This window comes from Bubalus kerabau, chromosome 4 (genome assembly GCF_029407905.1).
Source record: "Bubalus kerabau isolate K-KA32 ecotype Philippines breed swamp buffalo chromosome 4, PCC_UOA_SB_1v2, whole genome shotgun sequence".
In the NCBI taxonomy this organism is placed as follows: domain Eukaryota; kingdom Metazoa; phylum Chordata; class Mammalia; order Artiodactyla; family Bovidae; genus Bubalus; species Bubalus kerabau.
The window spans coordinates 106,998,338-107,026,243 of record NC_073627.1 but is presented as its reverse complement, the minus strand read 5'-3'; the positions used below and the strand labels follow the sequence as shown (position 1 = coordinate 107,026,243).

The 27,906-nt window shown below is 42.3% G+C and overlaps 2 protein-coding genes and 1 pseudogene across 2 annotated transcripts in view; all 3 read right to left on the bottom strand.

Annotated features, from left to right (window-relative positions):
* Nucleotides 1-27,906, bottom strand: part of PUM3 (pumilio RNA binding family member 3) — a 141,912-nt gene that overhangs the window by 80,308 nt on the left and 33,698 nt on the right. The gene's annotated exons all lie outside the window — the stretch shown is intronic.
* Nucleotides 8,922-9,753, bottom strand: LOC129650057 (voltage-dependent anion-selective channel protein 3-like; annotated as a pseudogene).
* LOC129650941 (histone-arginine methyltransferase CARM1-like) overlaps nt 17,555-27,906 on the bottom strand; it is a 124,566-nt gene continuing 114,214 nt past the window's right edge. Inside the window, 2 exon segments of the mRNA XM_055579708.1 lie at nt 17,555-17,682; nt 19,358-19,447. Of these exon segments, the coding sequence (XP_055435683.1) occupies nt 17,619-17,682; nt 19,358-19,447 (154 nt within the window). The 3' untranslated portion in view covers nt 17,555-17,618.

The following is a 27,906-nucleotide window of genomic DNA, read 5'->3' as shown; positions in this document are numbered from 1 at the left end:
ACATCATAAATTAACCACTGGACCACCTGGAAAGTCCCTGGGAAATTTGCTAAAAGTAGAGACTCTAGGACCCCACCCAGATTAATTTGGGCAGAAAGGATTTTTTTTTTTTTTACCTAATGCTCTTAGTAAAGATAAGCAGGGTTAAAAATCCTGTGTAATCCTTGCAAGTTTTCTCCCACCAGTAGTACCAAAAAGGCACATAATGCCACAGACTAAACAATGTCAATATCATCCACATTTAATCAAACCACAAGCATCTTCACTCACTCAGTTGCTCTCTCAGCCCCCAGTAAATACTCAGTGAGTATTTATCAATCTTACATTTGACAAAACCCACTGCGGTTGGATTGCTGCCTCCTCTGATTTCTTTTCCTGCCACACTTCATAAAGAGTCCTCAGTACTACTTGTATTTTCTTAAGACCTTGCTCTGTTTCTCTGTCATCTGTCTGTCTCCCCTACTGCTTCACAGAAACAAGTCTTGAAAACCCCCTGCATCTCTTTGCCAAATACAAGACAGTGATTCTTGAATGTCCATTAGGAGGCAGGACTCTGAGAAAACACCTTCTATTTTTGACTTCCATGACAGTGCCTTTTATTGCTCTCTTATCCCCAAGACTTCTCTCTCCCTCAGCTGCCCGCCTTTCCTCTGTTTATCTACTCCAGGACACAGATTTTTCAGTTTTCCACTGCAGACTGATAACAGCTACGAATTCTGAGCCGATGTGATATGGGGCAGGTACCCTGTTGGACATTCAATTGACATTCTTACTTAAACCCACAATGTAACGTTAAGTACTCATTCCCTTCTTAAAGTTAAGAAACTCAAGAATCAAAGGAGTTCAATCACAAGGTCTCAGAGCTGGCGGATAGGGAGTCACCTGCATCTAAAATATGGCCATCAGGAGTCTGTCATCCTCTGAAGGAATCCGGAATAATGGGTGTGGGAAGGGCTGACTGAGACTTTAGGAGACCAGGAGTCCTGTATGGACGGAGTGCTGAGCAGAGAAGGCTGCAGGGCACCCATGCCCACAGGTGGAGCCCACGAGGAGTCACTATTGGAGCTGCCAAGCTGATGAATAAACCTGAGAAGAGGGGTGGCTCCACAGATGCTTACACCGAGACTGAGAAAAGGGAGAGTCAGTAGCACCAACTGGGAAGAAACTCGGGTCCAGAGACAAAGTCCTAACTGCATTGTCTATAAGCTCTGTGGTCCAAATTGCCAGTTTTCAAGTAGGTGTTATCACTTTGGTTCATTCAGTCCAGTGGGCAATACTATGGGTCTTTTCCACACCCTGTGCTGTCTACAGACAAAATAGGTAGAATCACGTTGACGTAAGGGCCCAGACTTTGGTTATTAGAGATACATGGATGTCAAGCTGGACTCTATCCATGCTTGCTATGTGGCTTTGTGCAAGTACCATCTCCCTCTGAGCCTGTTTTCTCATCTGTAAATGGGGATAATAATGATGCCTACTCACTCTACTGATACACTGTCCAAAGAGATCATGCAAGCAGAGCTCTCAGGACAACAGAAAGCCTCCCTAAAATGACTGAGAGGTTGGAGGCTGCGGAGGGAGAGGAGGCTGATCAGGGGTAGGGGAGGAAGAGAACACACCTTGAACTGGGTAACTGAAGCATTTGACCGTAGTCTTCTCAAGGGATTTTCCTGGAGAAGCATTTGTTGGGAAAACGTGTGAGGTAACAGATTCTATCTTTACAGCACAGAAAGGCAAGATGAAGAAAATGAATGGAGACTGTGGGGAAGCAGATTTCAGCTCATTATAAGTAATAGCTTTCTAACAATAAACACTGTCAAACAATTCTTGACAACGAAGGACTGAGTTTCCCAACACTGGGATTCAACAAGCCAAGAAGGGTAGCTGTGAAAAGGCCTTCAGGGCAATGAGTGACTGAACTGAAGTTGTTTCAGTCCTGCCCATCTTCCTAGCCATTCTGTCTGAGAGACCCTCAAGGTTCAGGTATCTTCCTCCTCCTCCTCTTTACTTTCATTCACTCCTACCTCCCACTCCGCCACTTCTCTCTGAGGTCTCGCTTCTGAACTCCAGACAGGTGTCTCCTGTTACTAGCCTGCACTTGGACGGCACCAATTCCCCAAGTCCCAAGCGGAACTGGTCCTTCTCGATCAGAGAGCAAGGGCTCAAAGGCATTTCACAGGCCTGTCACTTTCAAAGGACTTCCCTGCTGGGCTGCGAGGGAGCAGCGAGAGGCGGCACCGGCAGTAGAGGGAGATGTCAGCTAAGAAAAGACTCTCAGAGGCCCTGTCAGTAGGATTTTCAAGCCTTTTTTTTTTTTTTTTTTCTAAACTCAAAAAAAGCTTTTAAAATTGGCTAGTTTTTGAACTCTGAAAAAAATGAATGTTGTTTTATAACTTCTGACATGGTATTTTCTATAGGTGGGAGGGTTCTTTCTGCTAGTTTGCCTTATGCGAGTGAAGCGATAGTTGTGTCTGGTTCTTAATGCAAACAAGCCTCACCATGGCACACGCTTATTTAGGACTACCTTCCCCCTGCCACCCACGGCATAGAGATGCTACCCCACGAAGTCCAAGCCAGTGTGCCTAGTCCAAGCAAGACCCACGCCACAAGCCAGAGCTCCAGGTCTGGCAAGATGCTCACTTTGGTCACGAGTGTCCCTGCCTCTCACTGTCACAAGCAGCGCCTCAGAGAGCAATCCAGTCCAGCGTGTGTGTGTGTGTGTGTGTGTGTGTGTGTGTGTATGTGGGTGGTCAGCCTGGCTCTTGGCGCTGCATTTCCCCATCCTTGTATTTCTCTGTTATTCGACACAACTGTAGTTTCTACTACTATATCATATACAATTTATCCTTGGAAACCCACTTAAATTCTTTTGTAAAAAGCCAGGGTGGATGGACAGATAAGTGGATGGAGGAGTAGACAGATGAACAGGCAGGAAGACAGGCACTCTGTAACAGCCACCTGGGCTAAGGGCTACTGATAAATCCCTACTGTCTCCACGGATTCAGTCACAGTTCCCCTCTCTTCTCTTCTCCCTCTAATTCACCTTCTCTTTGCTCTCAGTCTCCTCTCATGCTCTCTGTGTCCCATCCCCACCACTCTCCTCACCTCTGAGCCAGGATAGGGTCTGGGGTAACAAAGATTCAGCACTATTCGAACTTCCCAGGAGAAAAGCCCCCTCAAGTGTGTTCCAGAAATGCCAGGCCAGTGTTCACCTTCTTGGCAGCATTCCCCTTCTTGTCCCATTCTCTTGTCCACCCTGGTCTTCATTTTGGAGTGCTCACCCTCTACCTTGCATCTGGCCCATTTTCACCTGAGGCTTTTGGGGACACCTGTAGTTAGACAGATGAGTTACGGAGGAAGGGGAATCTTGAAAACAGAACTGTTGGAGAAGAAAGAATTCTGAATGCTGGCTCCTGGTGAGAAGGATGCCCTGCTGGGAACTCCCACAGTCCTCGAATAAAGTAACGATGCCTCAGACACAGGCGTGTACTCAGACTCATCACACCTTAGGGATGCCCTCAACCCTCACACCTTCCCATACATTGACCGCTCACCCCCAGGGTCAGGGGATAATCAGTCTTTTCAACAGTTCAGCTCCCATCAGGACCATGGCTTCACACAAGGGGAGTTCATGGGAAACAAAGCCCACTGAATGTGTTCAGCAGTGGAGCCTCATCATGCTCTAAGAAAGAGACTTTTCATTTCGTAAACATGTATTGAGCACCTACTGTATGCAAGGGAATCCGGTAGACCAATGGAGAGAGGGTAGGGTATAGAAACATAAAAATGTGTTCAACTCAGCTCTCCAGGACTCTGGGGGAAAGGACCACAAAGGAAATATTTACTCACGATTGGCCCATCAAAGTGACCAGATGTGGCAAATCATGCTTTTGCTCAGCATTCATCAAGCTGAATTCTCTCACAATTTATATGGACAGAGTGTGCATTTCAGCCTCTGAGACATCGGTAATTATGAGCACCAACTTCTAGGACATGCAGTTATCATCAGTTAAGTCCATTTCTGAGTCATCGACAGCTAGGAAAATGCTGATTCCCAAACCACTGGGAGAGAGAACAGGTTGGTAAAGACTTTACGGGGAACAGGGACAGAAGCAGAAAGCTGAGAGTATCAGTGGAGATGAGATTCAGGCAAATGCTTCCAAGAATGGGTTTGTAAGAGAAGCTAGACTGGGAAGCCTAAAATCTACTACTATTTTCTTTTGGGTTCCTCTGTAGTTGTGTTATTTTAATACAAAGTTATGTATTATGAGGGCTTCCCCAGGTGGTGTCAGTGGTAAAGAATCCACCTGCAAATGCAAGAGACACGTGTTCGATCCCTGAGTCCAGAAGGTCCCCTGGAAAAGGGAATAGCTACCCATTCCAGTATTCTTGCTTGGAAAATTCAAAGGACAGAGGAGCCTGCTGGGCTACATGCCATAGGGTCACAGGGTCAGGCATGACTGAGTGACTGAGCACACATGTATTATGTATGCGACAAATAAAAGAACAAGCAATCTACTTCGGCCGAACAGTTGTCTAATAGCCCTCCATTCTGACACTTTGTTATACGAGCTCAGTTTGGCTTGACCCTCCTCCCATGATGCCTATCTTAAGTTGGCAGTGTTTTCATCTCAGCCTCTCTGGGTTTTGGTGCTGGTAATGCTCATTCTTTTGTGCTTAGCTCTGTGGTCTGCTTTTGAGATTCCCTTTTGTAAGAACCTGGCTATTTCCTCCCCTTTTCTGAGCTCAGGAGGAAAATACTTCAGTTTTTTTCTCCCCTTAGAGCCTCCATCACTCTCTAACATACATGATAACAGTGTACATAAAAGTGTTTTATCCCCAGTAAAGCGATGGACAACGTCAATAGATGTGATTCGAAGTAGTTGCTCTACATGTCTCAGGTTGATTTTCAATCACAATTCCTGCTACCAGATTAAATCTGAGATAAACTGCCCTCCTTGCTTCTGTGGTGACAGAGCCATCCAGGCACAATGCTATTGTGACAGCTGGGAATCATCTGAAAATGAGCTTCGCTTGGAATGTCAGATGGTAATGCAAAAAACACTGGGTCCTGTTTTTGTTTTTTAATATTAGGATTGATTCACATTCAAGAGGCACACACCCCCTGCCTGGAGAGGGGCTCAGATATGCAGCTGGTGGTGGGACATCAAATCGGAAGCACGGGGACCTGGTCACACAATAAACCCTAATGGAGGCATCGCAGGGATGGCCAGCCAAGAGGGAGGCGTTTGCGGTACCAGGCCAGTCTTGACGGGGAACAGCTGGTGATCGTCATAGCTGACTGACTTCAGAGGGAGCTGGCCAAGGACCCCCTTGGGTGTGCTGGCAGGAGGGCGAAGCCTTCACAGAAGTGCTGGAAGGGATCGGTGATGGCAAGGTTCCACGACAGTCCTGGGAACTTGGATGAGATTCTTAGGCACAAATGTCACATTTCCTATCTTTGTTCTCTCAGGCACCTTCCACCTCCTCATGGGTCCACCCCATTCAACGGATGCTCCCAGACACAGGAGATCTCAATTTAGACTCTGTTTATTATGCCTACTACTTCATACAAAACTGCTTTCCTAAAAAATGTTTATCACAAATTTCATGGCTGTTTTGTAGTTGTGAGGCTGCAAAAATCCACTTTTCTCCCTGTGGCCACACTTCTGGCTTTGTAGAGGAAATGGCAACCCACTCCAGTATTCTTGCCTGGAGAATCCCATGGACGGAGGAGCCTGGGGGGGCTACAGTCCACGGGGTTGCAAAGAGTCGGACACGACTGAGCGACTTCACTCACTCACCCACTCAATCCTATTTTGGCTAAAGTACCACTTGTGCCAAAAGGTGATTGAAGGAAGAATGGGTGCTCCTGGCTCCCTGTCTACAGGATCAAGTCCAAAGTCACCACGGCACACATTTGGGGAGGAGCCACTGAACACTTGCAGAGAGCAATTAACCTCTTCATTGTCTAATTTCTCCCCCATCCTTGTAGATGAGCTCACGTATTCAACCAGCTTTTGTAGAACAGGATGACTTAAAATGGCACCTCTCTTCTCCATAGACAGAATTCACATTTGAGCAAGGCCCTACACCTCAATGGCCAGGGCGTGGGGTTAAGTGCAGTTGCACAGGTTCCTGTGCTGAGTGTTTGTGGTTTAATGCTCTGGAATCGCTGTCCTGAGATCTTTATTTTTATCTTTGAATCTGTGTTTTGTTAGTGCAGTGTGCTGGGACTTGAGTGCACATGCTTGAGGCTGGCTGCTTCAGTTCACTGGGACAGGATTCTGCCTTCCCTCTGCCTCTCTAGGATACAGCCACGGAGCCCCAGGTTCTGTCGGGCCTCCTCCTCCTTGCCCCTGCCCCTGGGACTACAGTAGCAACAGGTGGGGGTGGCCTGAGTTCTGTCACACTCTGTACCCATGGGGGGTCCTGGCAAGCCACAGGCAGAACTGGAATCAGGCATGTGTCCAGCTGTTTCTTGGGTGGGGAAGAGCAATGCTACTTCCTGCCCAGGGACTGAGGTCAGCGGCAAATCCAAGGGGTCCTCTCACCCATTCTCCACCTCGGCACTGGGAAGCTGCAGTCTTGGGAGTCACCTGTCCACCACGGTTTGGAACAAGAGGCTCATGAAAGGGGAGACTGACTCATTTACCCAGCCTGGGTCTCTGCATCTTCTTTTTGCACTGGGTGGTACAAATTATGTAGCCTGCTCTGACTGTGGCTCTCTGATGTGTTTCTTTAAATGTAGTGGAAATGTCAAATCATAATAAAATGGGACATTAATATTACTTCCAAGGGTGTGAGTGCAAGACACTAACAATTTAATAAGTTTGGGCTTCTGCACTGACCTGTGTTAATGTGTGATTTCATGCTATTTTGCATGGCAAGGGAAGTTCCCCAGAATTTATTTGATTGCTAGATCAATGTGAAAATGCATTATATGTCTGCCTTGAGCATGGCCAACTGTTGACCCCTCCAATTAAGTAGACTTGAGAATGAAAATTCAGTTACAATGAACAAACGTTTCTTGAACACTTTCTATGAGCCAGGCCCTATGCCAGGCCCTGTGGGGAATATGCAGATTTGTGAGATCTGTTCCTATCTTTGGAGTGCTTGCAAGCAAGTGGGAAGAGGGAAAGATGTGGATGACTACGGTGCAATACACCATCTTACCTTGTAAGTGCACAGGGAATGGGATTAGTAGAGCAGCTGGGCTATTTCTAGGCAGTCTCTCATAAGCAGATGACAGTGGTTCCTTGCTGCATGTCCATTATCCTTCTTGGGAAACAGAACCCTATTTTTTTTTTTTCAGAGTCTATCTCTTGGGAAAGATGAGTCTATCTCCAGCTCAGTGATAAATCCTAACCAGCTCAGCTCCTCTGCAGTGATCCCATATCTCTTGGCAGTGACTGGGTTAGAGTTGAGCATGTGACTAAGGTCTGGCCACTGAAACAGGAAGACAAGTCTGTGGGCTGCTTCTGGAAAGGTTTTCTTGCAGTGCAGAGAGCTTTGTGGTTCTGCATGGACTCTGGAGTGGATTGAACTCTGGAGTAGACTGCCTGGTTGATGATCCTGGCACTACCACTCACTAGCTGTGTCATTTGGAAAGTTACTTAACCTTTCTGCCTCCATTTCCTCATCCGTTCAACAGGGTTAATAATAATATATACCTAACAGGAGTGTGGAGAAGGCAATGGCACCCCACTCCAGTACTCTTGCCTGGAAAATCCCATGGACGGAGGAGCCTTGTGGGCTGCAGTCCATGGGGTCTCGAAGAGTCGGACACGACTGAGCGACTTCACTTTCACTTTTCACTTTCATGCATTGGAGAAGGAAATGGCAATCCACTCCAGTATTCTTGCCTGGAGAATCCCAGGGATGGGGGAGCCTGGTGGGCTGCCATCTATGGGGTCGCACAGAGTCAGATATGACTGAAGTGACTTAGCAGCAGCAACAGGAGTGTTGTTGAGGATCAAAATTAATGTTTGTAAAGTGCCTAGAATATAGTAAGTGCTACATAAATGTTAACTACCTTTATCACCAAGAGGAGACACCAGAGGTGACAGCCTCTTCTTAAGACTCCAGACACTGGTGTGTGTAGATGTGGCTCCTGTTACTTCCACAGTCACTTTGTGCATCTAAGGGGAGTCTGACCTATGAAGGGGGATGGCAGAGCCAAAGGAGGGAAGAACCTCAGTCCCTGAGGAAATCTCCAAGCTACTCAGTCACCAATCCTGGAGACCACTCTACCTCAGGATTTCTTGTTCTGTGATATGATGAAGTTACTGGTTATCTTCAGTCAGGGCCTTGCGTTACTGGCAGTCAAATACACAATTTAACCTCTACTGCTGGTATACATCCTGGAGCTCCTTAGCCTGTGCAACATCCAAGTCCCACAGCTGTCTGGCTAGATGCGGGCTACCTCAGAGCAGCTCCTGACATCAGCCCCTGACCAACTTGCTGACTCGCAAGGGCTTTGGACTTGTCTTTTTTTTTATGTTCCAAATGTGATGGGTTTATGATGCAAAACCAAAGATTCAACTACTGCACAGGGACCAGTATGTTACCAGGTCATGAAAAAGTGGTGTGGGACATGCAGGAGGTGATGGACAACCGGAGGGTCGGGTCATCTCCTTTGTAACATGACACTGCATTGTCGCTGAGGAACACATTGAAAATAACACTGCAGAACTGAACTGAAATGAGACACGAACATGACAACTTCCAGGCATGCCTTCAAGCACCTCCCTGAAGATGGGCTTGGTGTCTAGGCTTCAGAGTGGGGAAGATTACAAATCTTTGGAAGAATAAAAAGTTCACCCTTTTGAAATTTCACAGAAGAATTTAAAAGCCAGAACACACTGTGTTCATTTCTCTTCACCTTCAGGGACAAAAATGATGCTTTATTCATAACTCCATTAAGCTTCAAGTTCAAATCTCAGCCCGATCTTGTGCCCTCCTGCACTGAACTTCTTTCCATCGACGAGAGCTGACAGAGTCAGTTTCACTCCTGGTTGAAGGGTCTGAGTATAGCCCAGTCCAATCAGGCTGGCATTATTTACTTTAGCAGAGAGAGAAGTTCTACAGTCCAACTTGTACTCAGCAGAAATGCTGATACAGGTGTTCCTGCCAGCTATCTACACAAGGTTTATTGATGTTCTGATCTTCTCATTCACCTTCTGGTAGACCAACCCTCCAAATTCAGTGCCATAGTTCATGTAAGGGTGCAGTTAGAAGTCTGAAGCCTTGTAACCCAGAGTGAAATTACTCTGTGACAGTTTGGATTTGGCTGTGTCAAAACTCATGTGATAGCCAGCAAGCCAACCTTCAAAGATCAACACAGCTCAGTCATAGATAACTCGTCCAGAAATATCTATACCAACATTATTGCCAAGATGGAAACAAGCCCATTTATAGGAGGCCTTCAATTTCCTGCTCTTCTTTCCTATGTTTGATACAAACAACGTTTTTTCCAACTTGTACTCCAAAGAGATTTCTGTCCCAAGAGTACTGTCTGTGTTTCACTCTTGGGTGAAGGTCAGTCCACAATTACAGATCTTGTATTTGGTCTCTAGGTTGCCTGATGCTTTCCCTGAATCAGTGCAAGTAAACAAGGCCAGAAGCAGGAAATTCCACTCCACTACATGACCTGATTCTCTGATCTTTTTCGGTCATGCCAAATCCATATCCTCTGTTGAAGGCATTGTTGGTAGTCTTTAATGGGTCATAGTAAGTTGGTGTGTTATACATATATCCTACTGAAGGGCCTGGACACTCCACCAGGGCACTGCTGAAGGTCTTCTTCAGACCACTGATCTGACCTTGTCTTAATTATAATGGGATGGCTTCATGAAGGATTGAGGTTTCCAAGGTTTCCCTAAATTCATTTTCTCTTGATATTCAGGGGAGACATGCTCTGAGGTCACTTTCAAACTTGCAAATACTATGGTAATGTAATTTCCCCATAAAACACAGTAAATTGGTGCTTACTAAGTAATTCCCTTTGATTCTTAAGAATTCCATAGATACATGACTGAGATAAGAAAAAGTTCTTAAATTCCTCCATTAAAATAAGCTCTACCCTACACCATTTGTTTAGTGACACTAAGAGCTTACATTTCTAAAAATAAGGTGAAAGTGTTGAAAGTGCTAGTTGCTCAGTAGTGTCCAACCCTTTGCAACCCAATGGACTATAGCCCACCAGGCTCCTCTGTCCATGAGATTTCCCAAGCAAGAATACTGGAGTGAGCTGCCAGGGGATCTTCCCAACTCAGGGATCGAAGCTGGGTCCCCTGCATTACAAGCAGATTCTTTACTATCTGAGCCACCAGGGAAGTCCCAAAATAAGGTGAAGACAATGACAATTTTTAAGCAATACCTCAGGAGAGTTACTGATTACATGGAGGTGCATCCTCTGAGTTACTGACAAAAAGACACTCCCCTCATACTGACCTTGTAGCAGATATCAGTATCAAATTTGTGCTTCAGCAAAATTACAAATCCATAATAATACAAATCTTTAAGACTGTTCAAAGATTGGGAAATAGTATCAATGTTTAGAGTCATTAAAAGTGATTGGATTTCATCTCTTGTGCTCACTTCTACAGACTCATAATGGCTTCCAAGGGTGTCAGGCTAAGAACTGTGAGGTCATATCAGGGTTCAGGGGGAAAGAGTGCAGGGATTGATTACAAATGCCTGCCTTGGGTTCAGGTGGAGGCAGCAGCATCAGCCATATTGTTTCTATAATCCAGGTTAAAGTTTCTTGAAAAGCAATTAGAACATTATCAGGCTTCATAAATTGTACCAGTGTTTTCTTAGGTCAGTCTCCCAAGGCAATAAAAATAAAAACAAAAATAAACAAATGGGCAAACTTACAAGTTTTGCACAGCAAAGGAGACTATGAACAAAATGAAAAAACAACTTACATACTGGGAGAAAATATTTGCAAATTATGTGACTGACAAGGGCTTAGTTTCCAAAATATACAAACACAACAAAACAAAACTCAATCGAAAAATGGGCAGAAGACCTAAATAGACATTTCTCCAAAGAAGACATACATTTGGCAAATAGACATATGAAAAGATGCTTGACATCACTAATTGTTAGAGAAATGCAAATCAAAATTATTAATACAATGAGATACCATCTCACACCAGTCAGAATGGCCAACATTAAAAAGTCTACAAATGTGTATGGAAATACAAAAAAACCTTGAATAGCCAAAGCAATCTTGAGAAAGAAGAATGGAACTGGAGAAATCAACCTGCCTGACTTCAGGCTATACTACAAAGCAACAGTCATCAAGACAGCATGGTACTGGCACAAAGACAGAAACATAGATCAATGGAAAAAAACAGAAAGCCCAGAGATGAATCCACGCACCTATGGACACCTAATCTTTGACAAAGGAGGCAAGAATATACAATGGAAAAAAGATAATCTCTTTAAACAAGTGGTGCTGGGAAAACTGGTCAACCACTTGTAAAAGAATGAAACTAGAACACTTTCTAACACCATACACAAAAATAAACTCAAAATGGATTAAAGATCTAAATGTAAGACCAGAAACTATAAAACTCCTAGAGTAAAACATAGGCAAAACACTTTCTGACATAAATCATAGCAGGATCCTCTATGACCCAGCTCCCAGAGTAATGGAAATAAAAGCAAAAATAAACAAATGGGACCTAATTAAACTTAAAAGCTTTTGCACAACAAAGGAAACTATAAGTAAGGTGAAGCCTTCAGAATGGGAGAAAATAATAGCAAATGAAGCAACTGACAAAGAATTAATCTCAAAAATATACAAGCAACTCCTGCAGCTCAATTCCAGAAAAATAAGCTACCCAATTGAAAAATGGGCCAAAGAACTAAACAGACATTTCTCCAAAGACGACACACAGATGGCTAACAAACACATGAAAAGATGCTCAACATCACTCATTATCCTGCTAAGTCACATCAGTCATGCCCGATTCTGTGCAGCCCCATAGACGGCAGCCCATCAGGCTCCCCCGTCCCTGGGATTCTCCAGGCAAGAACACTGGAGTGGGTTGCCATTTCCTTCTCCAATGCATGAAAGTGAAAAGTGAAAGTAAAGTTGCTCAGTCGTGTCCGACTCTTAGCGACCCCATGGACTGCAGCCCACCAGGCTCCTCCGTCCATGGGATTTTCTAGGCAAGAGTACGGGAGTGGGGTGCCATTGCCTTCTCCTTACTCATTATCAGAGAAATGCAAATCAAAGCCACAATGAGGTACCATCTTACACCGGTCAGAGTCAAGAAGTCTACAAGCAATAAATGCTGGAGAGGGTACGGAGAAAAAGGAACCCTCTTACACTGTTGGTAGGAATGCGAACTAGTACAGCCACTGTGGAGAACAGTGTGGAGATTCCTTAAAAACTGGAAATAGAACTGCCATATGACCCAGCAATCCCACTGCTGGGCATATACACCAAGGAAACCAGAATAGAAAGAGACGAGTATACCCCAATGTTCATTGCAGCACTGTTTGTAATAGCCAGGACATGGAAGCAACCTAGATGTCCATCAGCAGAGGAATGGATAAGAAAGCTGTGGTACATATACACAATGGAATATTACTCAGCTATTAAAAAGAATGCATTTGAATCCATTCTAATGAGGTGGATGAAACTGGTGCCTTTATACAGAGTGAAGTAAGTCAGAAAGAAAAACACCAATACAGTATATTAATGCATATATATGGAATTTACAAAGGTGGTAATGATGACCCTATATGTGAGACAGCAAAAGAGACACAGATGTAAAGAACAGACTTTTGGACTCTGTGGGAGAAGGTGAGAATAGGATGATTTGAGAGAATAGTATTGAAACATGTATATTATCATATGTGAAATAGATCGCCATTCCAGGTTCAGTGCATGAGACAGGGTGCTCAGGGCTGGTGCACTGGGATGACCCCGAGGGATGGGATGGGGAGGGAGGTGGGAGAAAGGGTCAGGATGGGGAACACATGTGCACCCATGGCTGATTCATGTGACTGTATGGCAAAAACCACCACAAAATTGTAAAGTAATTAGCCTCCAATTAAAAAAAAAAAGTCTACGAATGACAAATGCTAGAGAGGGTGTGGAGAAAAGATAACCTTCCTACACTGTTGGTGGGACCAGAAGTTGGTGCAGCCACTGTAGAAAACAGTATGAAGATTTCTCAGAAAACTAAAAATAGAATTGCCATATGACCCAGCAATCCCACTCCTGGACATATATCCAGATAAAACTGTAAGTCAAAAAGATACATGCACCCCTATGCTCACAACAGCACTATTTATAACAGTGAAGACATGGAAGCAATCTAAATGTCCATCAACAGATGAATGGATAAAGAAGATGTGGTACATATATGCAGTGGAATACTACTCAGCCATTAAAAAACAACAAAGTAATGCCATCTGCAGCAAACTGAATGTAACTAGAGATAATCACACTAAGTGAAGTAAAAAAGAGAAAAACCATATGCTATCACGAACATGTGTAATCTACAATGTGACACGAACCTATCTTTAAAAAAGAAACAGAATCACGAACATAGAGAACAGACTGGGAGTTGCCAAGCGGAAGAGAGAGACGCGGAGGTTGGGATTAGCAGACGTAAGCTTTCATATAGAGAATGGATAAACAACAAGGTCCTACTGTATAGTACAGAGACCTATATTCAATGTCCTATGATAAGCCATGAAACACTTTAAAATGTATATATGTATAACTGAATCACTTTGCTATACAGCAGAAATTAACACGGCATTGTAAATCAACTATACTTCAATAAAATATTGATAAGAAAAGAACATTGTCAGGTCTGATTCCATAATTCCAATCACTCTTAACTTCAGGATTAATTTCTTTCTTTTATCCATGTACATTTACTGAGCACATTCCATGTATGAGGTGTACCATTAGGCACTGTGAAAATTAAAAAGTGAATCGGTCTCTCATCCAACCCACAAAGAAGTAGTTAATAAAAGAGACAGACGTGTGTGTGTTTAGGGTATGAAGTGATAAAATGCTGCATGGAGAGTTTGAGAAGGAGAAGGGCTGGAGCCGCATCAGTGGTAGGGAGGGGTACTTTGAGAGAGGCGTGCTGGTGAGGGTGTGGCAGGGAAGCCTTGCAGTGATGTGAGACTGTTGGAATGGATTCAAGGGGAAGGCTATTTCAAACTGAGTTGCCAGAAAGAGTGGAAGCACCAGAGTGGAAAGCTGACGGCGGTGGGTGACCGACTGACTGATGAGAATATGGAGCTGCTCTTTATCCCAGCTTCCCCCACAGAGCAAGCAGGGTGCCTGTTGGGCTTCTTTAGATGGTATGCTGACATGACTGACACCCATTTCTATAAAGGTTGTTTAGGTCCGGGGAAAACCTGCTCTCTGGAAAGATCGTCTTTCATCACCATTGGAAGCGGGACATAGAACAGATGTCTTCAGTAAAGGAGAGGCCTCACTGGTGTCTCACACTGTACATTGTTTATTGTAAATCTAAGAGGACTGACGAAGATTCCATCTTTATCCTCTGAACTACACACTGAGTCATCAAATGCGGCCAACGAAGAACATTCCTGATTAGTATTATTCCTTTACCTGGATAAGGCAGAAATTATTTAACACATTGCTGAGCTAGGCACTAGCTGTTGATTTACTGAAAATATTTGCCAGAATAGATTAAAACTGAAAATAGAGGATCACCCCTCACATGCTCTTATGTCATGACGTATATAAGCATACATTATAAACATGAGATAGCATGTTGTTCAATTTCTTTTTTAAATACTTCAAAAATCAAAGCAACGCTATTGGCTTTACTTTAAAATAAAGAAAGAAATCAGAAAAGAAAATCATTTTTCAGCTACATGCAGAAAACTGTAAAGGGCCAGTCCAGGTAAAGAAGTACCAAGAAATAGATTTGTCAGTAAAATTAGGATGTGCATTTTAAAGCTAAGAAGGGAGAAAGGAATTTAAATAAATCTAACATCCTTGTAAAATTTAGAATGCATGTCCAGAACAGGAAGGATTAACTTGCATGTCAGGGGACTGCTCAGGCCTTCACTTACTTACGGCTTGGCTTGTCACTATCCTCTAAGCAAACCTAAAACACAGAAGGTGATACTGTGATACTGAGTAAGTTACACCAGGTCCAAAGCTACAGGCAAGCTGATTGTTCACATCCCTCCTCAGCCCCTCCTACTTCCCTCTTTCCATTCCATGCCCTTCTCTGGAGTTTTTATGGGCAGCCTTAGATCTATATTTATCCACTATATTTAGTGAGTTTGATTATGCATAGCCTAAATTCAGATCTGAGATGACGATCCAGATTTTTGTTCACTGAAAGAACTTTTTTTTTAAAATAGGTTTATAGCAAAGACTAAGCACTGACTTATTTCTCTCTTTTCTTGCTTTTCAATAGGCTCATTTTGGCTCAGGCCTTTGTCCTTCCTGTTCTCTTCTAGAAAGCTCTGTGTGCACACATGGCCACTTCCTTCTGGATATTTACCTGGCCACTCTCCTGCTACCTCTTTGAAGAGGCCTTGAAGATCACCCCACATAAATGACACCCACCCCCAGTCCCTGGCCTTGCCATGGTCCAATAGGTCACCCTGTCCATCTGTTAACTGCTATCTCTTTTTCATTCTTCTAAGTTTTTGTATAATTGAAATATTTTTATAGATTTAGTAAAGTTCACCCTTTTTAGTGTCCAGTTCTGTAAGTTTTGACAAACACATAAAGACATACTGCCACAACCACAGTCAAGATTTAGAAAAATTCCATCACCCCGCACAACATTCCTATGCCCTCTTTATAGTCAACCCTCTCCCAGCCGCAGTCTTCATCTGTTTCCTTATCTATAGTGTTTCCTTTATCAGAATGTCACAGAAATGGGGTCACGGAGTACGTAGCCTTTTGAGTCTGGCTTTTTCACTTAGCATAAAGTATTTGAGACTTAACTGTATTATTACATCTGTCAGTACTTCCTTTCTTTCGATTGCTGAAAATGACTGCATTGTATGGATGTTATTCATTCTCCACTTGAAAAACATTCGTTTCGAATTTTTCGTGATTATAAGTAGAGATACAGTAAACATTCAAATAGTAGTTTTCGTTTCACTTGTGTAAATATCCAGAAGTGGGATTGCTGGGTGATATAGTAAGTGAATATTTAACTACAGAAAAAACTACTCAACTGTTTTTCACAGCGGCTGTACCATTTCGTATTCTGACCAGCAATGAGTGAGAGTTCCAGCACCCCTACATCTTCCTCAGCACTTGGTATTTTATTCCAGCCATTCTAAGAGCTGCACAGTAGAATGTCACTGTGGTCACAGTTTGCATTTTCCCTAATGACTAATTACGCTGAACATCTTTTCATGTACATATCTGATATTATATCTTTTCCCTTTGGAATTAATTTTTAGAGATGGTGTGAGATATGGAAGGAAGTTTGTGTTTCTAGCACCTAATGTGTAACACTGCCATTACAAACTGCTGTAGGCAAGACTTTGTGCTCAAAGTATGAGGGGATGCAGACACAGAAGATAGTAACTAATAATAACTGAGACAGAGCCATCCAGGTGCCCTAAAAGTGGTAGCTGCGCAGGGCTCTTTAGGTGATGTGGGAGGGGCACCTCGGTCAGCCTCAGGGCTGGAAGACTTCTCTGAAGAGAGCAAGCTTGATCAAGGTCTCAGGTTTCAATAGGAAACCTTGGGTCCCAGCTCCTCTTGGTGGGGCTTGGCAATCCTGTACCACAGAGCTCTCTCTCCTGGTGCTCTTCCACTGTTTCTGTGTTTGGGGTCCCATGGCGGTGGGATTACAGAGGAACACTGTGATGGCAACCTCTACTTCTCCTTCACGCCGCTTACGAGAGTTACGATGACAGCATTAGTTATGCAGTTAAGTATTTAACACCCACTTCTCTCCCATTACGAGGGCTTCCTGGGCCCAGGGCTGCACCTGCCCTGGTCACAGCCGCACTTCCACAACCCAGCACAGTGAGTGGCCCAGCCAGGTCCTGGGACAGACAGAGTGGGACCCAAAGGACGAAGGACTAGTCTCACAGTTCCTGGAAAAATCGATTAGGTTACTGGAGAGTTTTCCCTCCCTCATGGGGTAGTTTTGTACCTTTGCTCACTTTTAGAACCAGCTGTTAGCTCTTTATTTTCAAATTTCTAAGATAATTAATAGTTAAAATAAAGGTCCCCCCACCCTGTCCAAGGGAAAACAAACTTTCACATTGTATATAATGGTGGGTGCTCATGCCTTAAGCAATCAATCTGTTGATCCTGGGATGTTTTCAGCATGTCACTGGTGGTCAGATGGTATTGGGGATTTGCCAAAACAAAAAAAAGAAATCTTTCGTCAGAAAGGTCTATTGTGCCCTAAGAATGGGTAGAACAAAAAGCAAATGGAGAGAAAGTTATTTTGAAGCGACATTACCTATCATTCCTCCACGTAATGACATTCATTTTAATTCTCCTCAGTATTCACATACAACACACACACATACACACCCTTGGGCGGCTTCTCATTGATGCAGGGAAGCAGAAGGAAATGATCACTTTGGAACATTCAACCGAGCATCTACTACGTACCAAGTACTCGTCCAAGAGTCTCACTTAGCCCACACCTCCACTGAGGATGCTGAGGCCTAGACAGCAGGAAATGGACGGTAAAGAAATAGAATCAAGCTCTGGAATCTCCAGGGGAGTCACATTTTTAAGCATAACATTGGCTTAATTAAATACATGAGTCAGACTCGCTGCTGAGTTGGGGAAAAGGGGAACGGTATGGCACCGCCCCTGGCTCCACAGTCTGCCTGTCTGACAGGGTTGTGGCCATCTTCAGCATCACCAGACCTTTGACAAACTCTCACTTTGACCTTGTGGCCACTGTGTTTATGTCATCATGCAAAGCAGGGGCTGGTCAAGGCTCAGGTCTTCTCCGTATGGTTTTCTGGTTCAGATTTTGTTCTTGTGTGATGAAGTGGAAGTGGGACTCAGGGTTACCAGTTGACATGGTTCTTGTATTCAAAAGGGTAGGTTTTTCTAAAACCCTACAAAAATTCATTTTTTTTCCCAAAACCCAAGTGATTATATTTGGAATGAACTACAAGTCAACATCTATTTACTCACAGAGAGAACTGGTGAGCAGAGAACAGGAAGAAAAGAAAGTGGCATTTATTGAGCACTAATTATGTGAATTACTAAGTACCTGGACATGTTATAGAAATCTTTGCAATTGTCCAGTGAAGTGTGTTGTTTATCCCATTTTACAGATGAGAAAACTGAGGCCTAGGAACATTCAATAGTACAAGTAAGTAGTCAATCTGTTCTCTCTTGAGGCTAAAACCTATGCCCTTTGCTTTACATGGCAGGACTGTGCAAGGGGATGGGAGTGAGGATTTCTCCCTTCTCATGGAATTAGAGATAGACCTCTATCCCTAGTTGGCAATAGGTTTCAAAGAGTCATACCACGTGTGACAGCCTGCTCACAATGTACACAGTTATAGCCTCGCCTGTTTTATTTTCTTCCCTGCTTCAAGGTCAACATCTCATTTTCCCAGCATTGCCAAAGAGTTCTTGGTTTGGTTTCTTGAGTTTCCTCTTCTCTTCAAGCTTTTCAATATTATACAGACATGATGCTCTGAATTAAAGCCTTGGAAAGACATTAAAATATGGGGGGAAGTCACTTTCTAGCCAGTAGCTTTATTTGTGTGTTTGACTTCTTATGTGGATTTTTAATTCACTCATATTGAATAGATACAAAGATGGGGAGTTTTTCCAGGAGCATTTGTTGTATCCAACTCATTGTGGCAAGTTCTTCATTTCAGACAAAATCTGCATAGCTCAAAGACAGTTATGCTCTGACTTACATGATCTCAAAAAACATTCCAAAAATGGACCTTAAGTGGACTCATGTTTTAGGTGTTTTGGAATCACTGCTACATAAAATCATCCCATAGTGAATGAAGGTCAAAGGAGATTAAACTCTACATTTTGCATATGAGAAAACCAGTGCCAGAAGGAAAGTGACTTTGCCTGAGGTCACACAGCTCATTATAGCTCAGCTAGAAGGAGAATTCACTTTGTAGGACTCTCCTGCACTCTCTGCTTTGAGATCGGATTGCTATATATTGAATTCTGTTTAATGGAACATAAAACACTCAACTACATATCAGAATCCAAGTCTCCTTAGAGAGGGAAGGATAGATGCTTTTTCTCCTCTTAGGGAAGACAGATTATTCTAAAGCTCTTTACCTTGTCATATGGTCAATTGAGATTCACACCTATACATAGGTGTGAAATAGATGAGGGATTTCTTACCTAAAGAAAGGATTCTTTAAATTGAGGGTGTTCCCAGACCTGAAGCCCGTCTGGTTTACCAGCACCATGATCTGAATGTCATAGCTCTGTCTGCAAGGCAGGAAAAAAAACATATCATCTCACAAGGCTGGTGTCAGCCAGTCACATACATTTAGGGCATCTTCTACACATACCTACTTCATGAAGGTTTTAAGAGTATGGGCTGGACATCTTATATGTGTCTGCATCTGTTTAAACTTCCCTGGTGTCTCAGATGGTAAAGAATATGCCTGCAATGCAGGAGTCCAGGGTTTAATCCTGGGGTTGGTAAGATCCCCTTGAAAAGGGAATGGCTACCAACTCCAGTATTTTTGCCTAGAGAATTCCATGGACAAAGGCACCTGGTGGGCTACAGTCCATGGGGTTACAGAGTCAGACATGACTGAGTAACTAACACTTTTCGTTTTCAACATTGGTAGAGGCAACTGAAGGCTTGTTTGCTTGCAAATTGTTTGTTACAAAAGTTTGATAGCTATAATTTCTTGGTTTAAATATTGGAAATGTAATGGTGTTTCTAGTTGGTTAAAGTGATTTTTTTTTTTAAAGCTTTACCAATATCAATGGCAGAAATGGCTTTACATAACAGAGACTCTTTATGGGTCACCATTGACATACCAAAACAATCCTAATCATGTAAGAATTGGCTACGCTAGTATCTCAAACTGACAAAAAGCAGGTAACAGATATGACTGATTTAATTTAAGACACCCCAGATGAAGGCTTAAGTAATTACAAGAAATGGCTAATAATAGCAAGTAGTATGCTATACCCTTAAGTACTAATCTGAAGGGGTGTGATTTGGGGATTTTAATTATTCATTCTTAAGCATATATATATTTCTTTTGGTTATAAAAGTGTCACATATTCGCTGTAGAAAAATAAGGAAACGTTGAAATAAAATAAAATAATCCATAATATCATTAGACAGATTCTTTCAACTAACATTGTAGAATATTTCCCTTCTGTGTATTTTTCACTCTATGTATTTATAAATGTAAATTTTTAGTAAAATGGTGCTGAAGTATTCCTTCATCTTTCTTTATTTAATGTTAGCAGTTATTCTATAATTCTTAACAATGAACTTTTCAATGGCATAATGTGGGTATAGCACAATTTAGCAATTCTTCATTATTAAATATTTATGCTTTTAAAATAACATTATTACTTATGGTAACAAATATCTGGTTTTATGACAGAAATTCTGCTGTAAAAGACATTCTTATAATACATCTTAATGTGCTATCAAGGATTATAGTTTTTGGAATAAATTCTTAGAGGCAGACTCACCAGGCTAAACCATATAAGGCATATTTAAGGTTCCCAATACCTGCTGCTAAAATGTCTTCCAGAAAGTGCACCAAATTACTTCCTCACCTACAAAGTATAAAAGTGCTAATTTCATTATACCTTTCCCAATCTTTAATATTTAAATGTTTGGGATTAGAATATTATTATCTGAATTTGAATTTCCTTGATAACTAGGCTTCCTTTTTAAATTCCACAAGTTAGCAAGGGACATAATTCCCTCCTACCAATAGTGTCCTGGGTAGGTTTAAATCCAACGTCAAATTCTGTGAAACCAGCAACTCAAGGTCTAGCTTTTATTGAGGACAAACAAAAGGAAGATATATTCCAAATGGTTCCAAATTGGGCAAGGAGTACGTCAAGGATCTATACTGTCACCCTGCTTATTTAAATTATATGCAGAGTACATCATGCAAAACGCTGGCCTGGATGAGCACAAGCTGGAATCAAGATTGCCGGGAGAAATATCAATAACCTTAGGCACACAGATGATACCACCCTTATGGCAAAAACTGAAGAACTAAAGAGCTCTAGATGAAAGTGAAAGAGGAAGGTGAAAAGTTGGCTTAAAACTCAACATTAAAAAAACTAAGATCATGACATCCAGTCCCATCACTTCATGGCAAATAGATGGGAAAACAATGGAAACAGTGACAGACTTTATTTTCTTGGGCTCCAAAATCACTGCAGATGGTGACTGCAGCCAGGAAATTAAAAGACGCTTGCTACCTGGAAGCAAAGCTATGACCAATCTAGACAGCTTATTAAAAAGCAGAGATATTACTTTGCTGACAAAGGTCTGTCTAGTCAAAGCTATGGCTTTTCCAGTAGTCATGAATGGATGTGAGAGTTGGACCATAAAGAAAGTTGAGCACCAAAGAATAGATGCTTTTGAACTGTGGTGTTGGAGAAGACTCTTAAGAGTCCTTTGGCCTGTATGGAGATCAAACCAGTCAATCCTAAAGGAAATCAGTTCTGAATATTCATTGGAAGGACTGATGCTAAACTGAAACTCCAATGCTTTGGCCACCTGATATGAAGAACTAACTCTTTGGAAAAGACCCTGATGCCAGGAAAGATTGAAGGCAGGAGTAGAAGGGGATGACAGAGGATGAAATGGTTGGATGGAATCACCAACTTGATGGACATGAGTTTGAGCAAGCTCTGGGAGTTGGTGATGGACAGGGAGTCCTGGCATGCTGCAGTCCATGGGGTTGCAAAGAGTCAGACACGACTGAGCAACTGAACTGAACTGATAGCTAGAGATTAAAAAAAAGAAATAAGTAATGTCCTTTGAGGGCTTCAAGGGGGCTCAGTAGTAAAGAATCCACTTCCTGGCTATAGTCCATGAAATGGTAAGAGAGTCAGACATGACTTAGGGACTCAATAATAATAACAATGTCCTTTCCTATTTCAACTCATGTAACTGACTTGGAATTCTCTCTTTTTGTTTTAAAATGTTTCTTCCTGACACTCACATCCTGCAGTGCACTTCATTTATGATACTTGAGGGTAGATTTGAAGAGAACCAGACACTGAGACAGTGAGTTCTTTAGGAACAAGGTTTATAAAGCAATCAATAATGTATAATTTTCCAAGACTGCATCTACAGGATCCTAAATAACTATTCAGCGTTTTGAATCAGTTATTTGCCAATGTACATTAAAAGAAAATGCAACCTAATTCCTTGCCAGAGTTACTCATTTAAAATCTTATGTGGTCAGGGAATTCCCTGATGGTCCAGTGGTTGTGCCTTCCAATGTAGCAGGGGGCATCACTTTGATTCCTGGTCAGGGAGCTAGATCTCACATGCCTTGTGGCCAAAAAAAAAAAACCCAAAACATAAAACAGAAGTAATATTGTAACAAATTTAATAAAGACTTTAAAAATGGTCTATACCAAAAAATACCTTAAAAAAATTTTTTTAACTAAAAAAAAAAAAAATCTTATAGGGCCAGAGGAGGTGACAAAGTGGTAACACAGTTTAGTTTAAGAACTAAATACAAAACGATTGTTTTATATATGAAGATTTATTTTGTAATATTCAAGAAGATTTTGGAAACCTGGGACTAACACAAGCAATCATGTTCTTCAGTTCAGTTCAGTTCAGTCACTCAGTCGTGTCCGACTTTTTGAGACCCCATGAATCGCAGCATGCCAGGCCTCCCTGTTCATCACCAACTCCCGGAGTTCACTCAGACTCACGTCCATCGAGTCAGTGATGCCATCCAGCCATCTCATCCTCTGTCGTCCCCTTCTCCTCCTGCCCCCAATCCCTCCCAGCATCAGAGTCTTTTCCAATGAGTCAACTCTTCGCATCAGGTAGCCAAAGTACTGGAGTTTCAGCTTTAGCATCATTTCTTCCAAAAAAATCCCCGGACTGATCTCCTTCAGAATGGACTGGTTGGATCTCCTTGCAGTCCAAGGGACTCTCAAGAGTCTTCTCCAACACCACAGTTCAAAAGCATCAAGTCTTCAGTGCTCAGCCTTCTTCACAGTCCAACTCTCACATCCATACATGACCACAGGAAAAACCATAGCCTTGACTAGATGGACCTTTGTTGGCAAAGTAATGTCTCTGCTTTTCAATATGCTATCTAGGTTGGTCATAACTTTCCTTCCAAGGAGTAAGCGTCTTTTAATTTCCTGGCTGCAGTCACCATCTGCAGTGATTTTGGAACCCCAAAAAATAAAGTCTGCCACTGTTTCCACTATTTCCCCATCTATTTCCCATAAAGTGATGGGACCAGAAGCCATGATCTTCGTTTTCTGAATGTTGAGCTTTAAGCCAACTTTCTCACTCTCCACTTTCACTTTCATCAAGAGGCTTTTTAGTTCTTCACTTTCTGCCATAAGGGTGGTGTCATCTGCATATCTGAGGTTATTAATATTTCTCATGTTCTTACTGGGGAAATAATTCCTGATCATTCATCTTAGAGAAAACAGAAGGTACAGTAGTGGGATGGGTTCAGTGGTGACCATTAAGGAAGAATGGGATGGAGAACAGAAGAGGCAGGAAGCTTGGGGACCAAATGGCCCAAGTCACCAAGGATTTACTGAGAGATAAAGGAAGGAATGAGAACCTTAGCAGATACGAACTCTAGACCAGTGTTCTTCAAAGGGGTTGGAACGTGCCCCAGAAAGGACGTGGGATATGGTGTGGAAGAAAATACTGAACGGTTATTTTCCATTTTTTCAGTTATTTGTTATAGTGGATTGAATTGTGTCCTACCAACATGTATGCTCAAGTCCTAAAGCCTGGTATCTGTGCCTATGATTGTATCTGGATAGAAGATCTTTGCACATATCATGAAGTTTACATGAAGTCATACTGGATTAAGTGAAAGTCGCTCAGTCGTGTCTGACTTTTTGTGACCCCATGGATTGTACAGTCCATGGAATTCTCCAGCCCAGAATACTAGAATGGGTATCCTTTCCCTTCTCCAGGGATCTTCCCAACCCAAGGAATGAACCCAGATCTCCCACACTGCAGGCAGATTCCTTACCAGCTGAGCCACAGGGGAAGCCCATACTGGATTAGGGTGAGCCCCAAAACCAATGACCATGTCCTTACAGGAAGAGAGGACACATAGAGACACACCCAGGGATGAAAACCAACTGGAGACGGTGGCGAGACTGGAGTTACGCAGCTGCAAGGAAGACCAAGGATTTTCAGGTGCCATCAGAAGCTGAAAGACCCAAGTTTCTTCCTGGGAACCTTCAGAGGAAACGTGGTCCTGCTGATGCCCTGATTGCACACTTCTAGCCTCTGGAATTGTTAGAGAATACATTTTTGTTGTTTTAAGCACCTGATTGGTAGTTTGTTACAGCAGCCCTAGGAGACTAGTGCAGTTTATCAAATATATATTGAACACAAGTGGATTGAGTAGGTAAATGCTGGATTCTAATCACCAGCTTAGAGTTAAGATATCTGTTAGTTCACCTAAGTTCCTCAGGCTTGGCTAAGGGGGGGTTGGGTTTAGCAAGACTGTGATTACATCTTAAAACATGTGCTACAATGATACTGAGTAAACACCAGCCATGAGACTGTTAGACAGCATCATAGACTCAATGGATGTAAATTTGAGCAAACTTGAGGAGACAGTGGAAGACAGAGGAGCCTGGTGTGCTACGGTCCATGGGATGGGCACGAACAATCGCAAAGAGTTGAACACAACTTAGCAACTGAACAATGGTAACAACCAGCCATGTGATGGACACATGGGCCAGAGTTTGAATAATCTGAGTAAGGGTGTAGAACACAGAAATGTCACTTAAAGCTGACCAACACATATCATTATTTCACTGAACCTAAGTGTGCACAACAGTTTCCCCCTGTAATTCCTTCTGCTGCAGCTGTCCAAATACACAGCGAGTGAGAGGATTTGTCTTAGCTGGAGTCCAAGGTGGAGAGGCTTAATGCTAAGCACTTGAAGCTTCCAGAGCATTAATTCTCTGGTCAGCATGTCTTCCAGTTTTATAAACCAAAAAGCTCATCCAACTCTCTGGAAACCACCTTCTTTGGCAGCATACCTGGGTAGTACAGACCTTTGCTAGGGATCCAAACATTTAAAACTATGTTTTAAAACATTATGCACAGGATAAGCAGCTGAGCTGGTCCAACAATAAGCCATATTTATTTTTTCAATTCATGTTTTTAGTTTTATTTTTGTATGTCTTAGAAAATGCACACTATATGAATTGCTATATGTGTATATACACAGACATGTCTATGCATATGTGTATATATGGTATATATACATATATACATCCATATAGACCTATCTATATATCTATCTGGAGCATTTTGTTTTGTATTTTCTATTATTACTGTAGTACAGCCACACAATTAAAAGAGAAATATTAATCTACGTGGAGCACACATAAAGAAAGTGATTTTACTCAAACGTGCACATATCCAATAACATTGGAGACCATTTCTGTGAACTTTAGGGATATAAATTTCATAAAGTTCATAAAAAAGAAATGTTCTCTTTTACTGTCCGGAGCAATAAAACGAAAGACAGCTCAAGAATGATAGGAGGCTGTCAGAAATAAAATGCTACCAGTACAACCAGAAATGTTGCTGGCAGGGAAGAAAAGGGCAGTCATTGTCACACTGGTGTGGTCGCACAGGGAGTTCTCCCAGGAGTCAGAGTTTAAAAGAATATTTGACGATAAGGGAGGGGGAGATCCTCCCTGAGGCAGAACAAAAAGGTAGCCCCTTTCTGAAAAAATAGTGTGAAAACCTTGACATTAAGGAAGGGCCGAGGTTTGTAGAAAATACCAAGGAAAACAATTTTAAGACCAAAAAAAACAAAAATCTGATGAGATATAGTAAGAATAAGAAAGTAAGTAGGAGAAGAGGAAATGAAATGGAACTGAGGTTTACTGTGGACCCACGGTGTGCTAATTATTATACTGTTTTCTCCCTTTCTATCTGCAAAAGCCTAGTGAGACAGCTATCAAAGAGTCTACTTTATAGATGATGAGATGAGGAAACTGGGGTGCTGCTACTGCTAAGTTGCTTCAGTCGTGTCCGACTCTGTGTGACCCCATAGATGGCAGCCCACCAGGCTCCCCCATCCCTGGGATTCTCCAGGCAAGAACACTAGAGTGGGTTGCCATTTCCTTTTCCAAGGAATCTTCCCGATCCAGGGATCGAACCCGGGTCTCCTGCATTGTAGGCAGATGCTTTACCCTCTGAGCCACCAGGGAAGCCCACAGGTAAGGCACAAATATAGCAAATATTTTGTTACAATTTTTCAAAACTGCAATGAAGCTCTTACCTCTGTGAAGGAAGTAATAATATTTATGAAGGAAGACCATGATGTAGAAATACAATAACTCAAGGAAGAGGAAGAGAAAGATCTCAATGTACCAATATGGAAATTATTTGAGATGCATTGTTAAGTGAGAATATTAAGATATAGAAAACAGGTATAGAATGTTACTGTTTATGTATAAAAGCAGAGGAAAAATATCCCCACAAATACAGTATTTTCTAGCTGTATATCCAAAATGAAACTCTTAAGAGGTATGCAAGGAACAGTTAACAGTGTCTACACAATGGAGGAGAGGAAGGAATGAATGGGGTGTGGCACTGGGATGAACACTTTTCACTGTAAGCTTTTTTATACATTTTTATTGTGAACAGCATAACTATATTATTAAAAATTGAATATCCCCTTAAGGAGATAGAAAGTTGTGATAACTGGAGATATAACACAGTTTTATAAAGAACAGTAACAAAAGTGAAAATGTTAGTCACTTAGTCATGTCTGACTCTTTGCGATCCTATGGACTGGAGCCCTCCAGGCTCCTCTGTCCACGGGATTCTCTGGGCAAGAATACTGGAGTGGGTCGACATTTCCTTCTCCAGGGGATCTTCCCAATCCACAGATCGAACCTGGGTCTCCTGCACTGCAGGTGGTCTCCTGCACTGCAGGCAGATTCTTTACCGAATGAGCCACCAGGGAAACTCGAAAAGAACAGTAATAGCTAGCCCAATTAGTTTCATTTCTCTTTTTGGCAGTGTTATTTGACTGGGTTATGAGGGTAAAACCAGAGGTTAAAGTCAAATGGATCCCGTTCAATTAAGGCTGGTCCATACTTCCTCTGGCCTGGATGGAGGAACATAGGCAGGATATGACAACAGGTGGAGGGTTTTGAGCTACTTCAATGTCAGATCCAAAGGGTATAGACAGGGCTATGCATATTTTAAAGGAACATTTACACTCTGGGCCTCTTTCTGCTGAATAATTTTTAAATAAATATTTGCCTATTAAATTTGCAAATGACAAAAAATGGTAGGCATCCCTAACGTGCTACACAAAAGAATGTTTAAAAGTAAGTAAAAGAATCCACTGGCTCTAGTAAGGATCTACAGACAGCACGATGAATGCATGAGTGGAATAAACAGACAGCACGATGAATGCATGAGTGGAATAAACACAAAAACTTGAACTGAAGCTGACAAAAATCAGCTGTGTACCAGGAGAAGACTTAAACATAGATTGTATAAAAATAGGCTTTTGGCTTTGAATTATCCAAACACTCAAGTAAAGTGGCCCTCAACCTACACTTTGATTATATTATTATAAGTATGGTACTCAAGACAGCAGTGGTCACTATTGCTTTGTACTCAGGACATATCAGAAGATGTATGCTGTCCTGTTATTTTAAAGGGGACATTGAAAACCTGG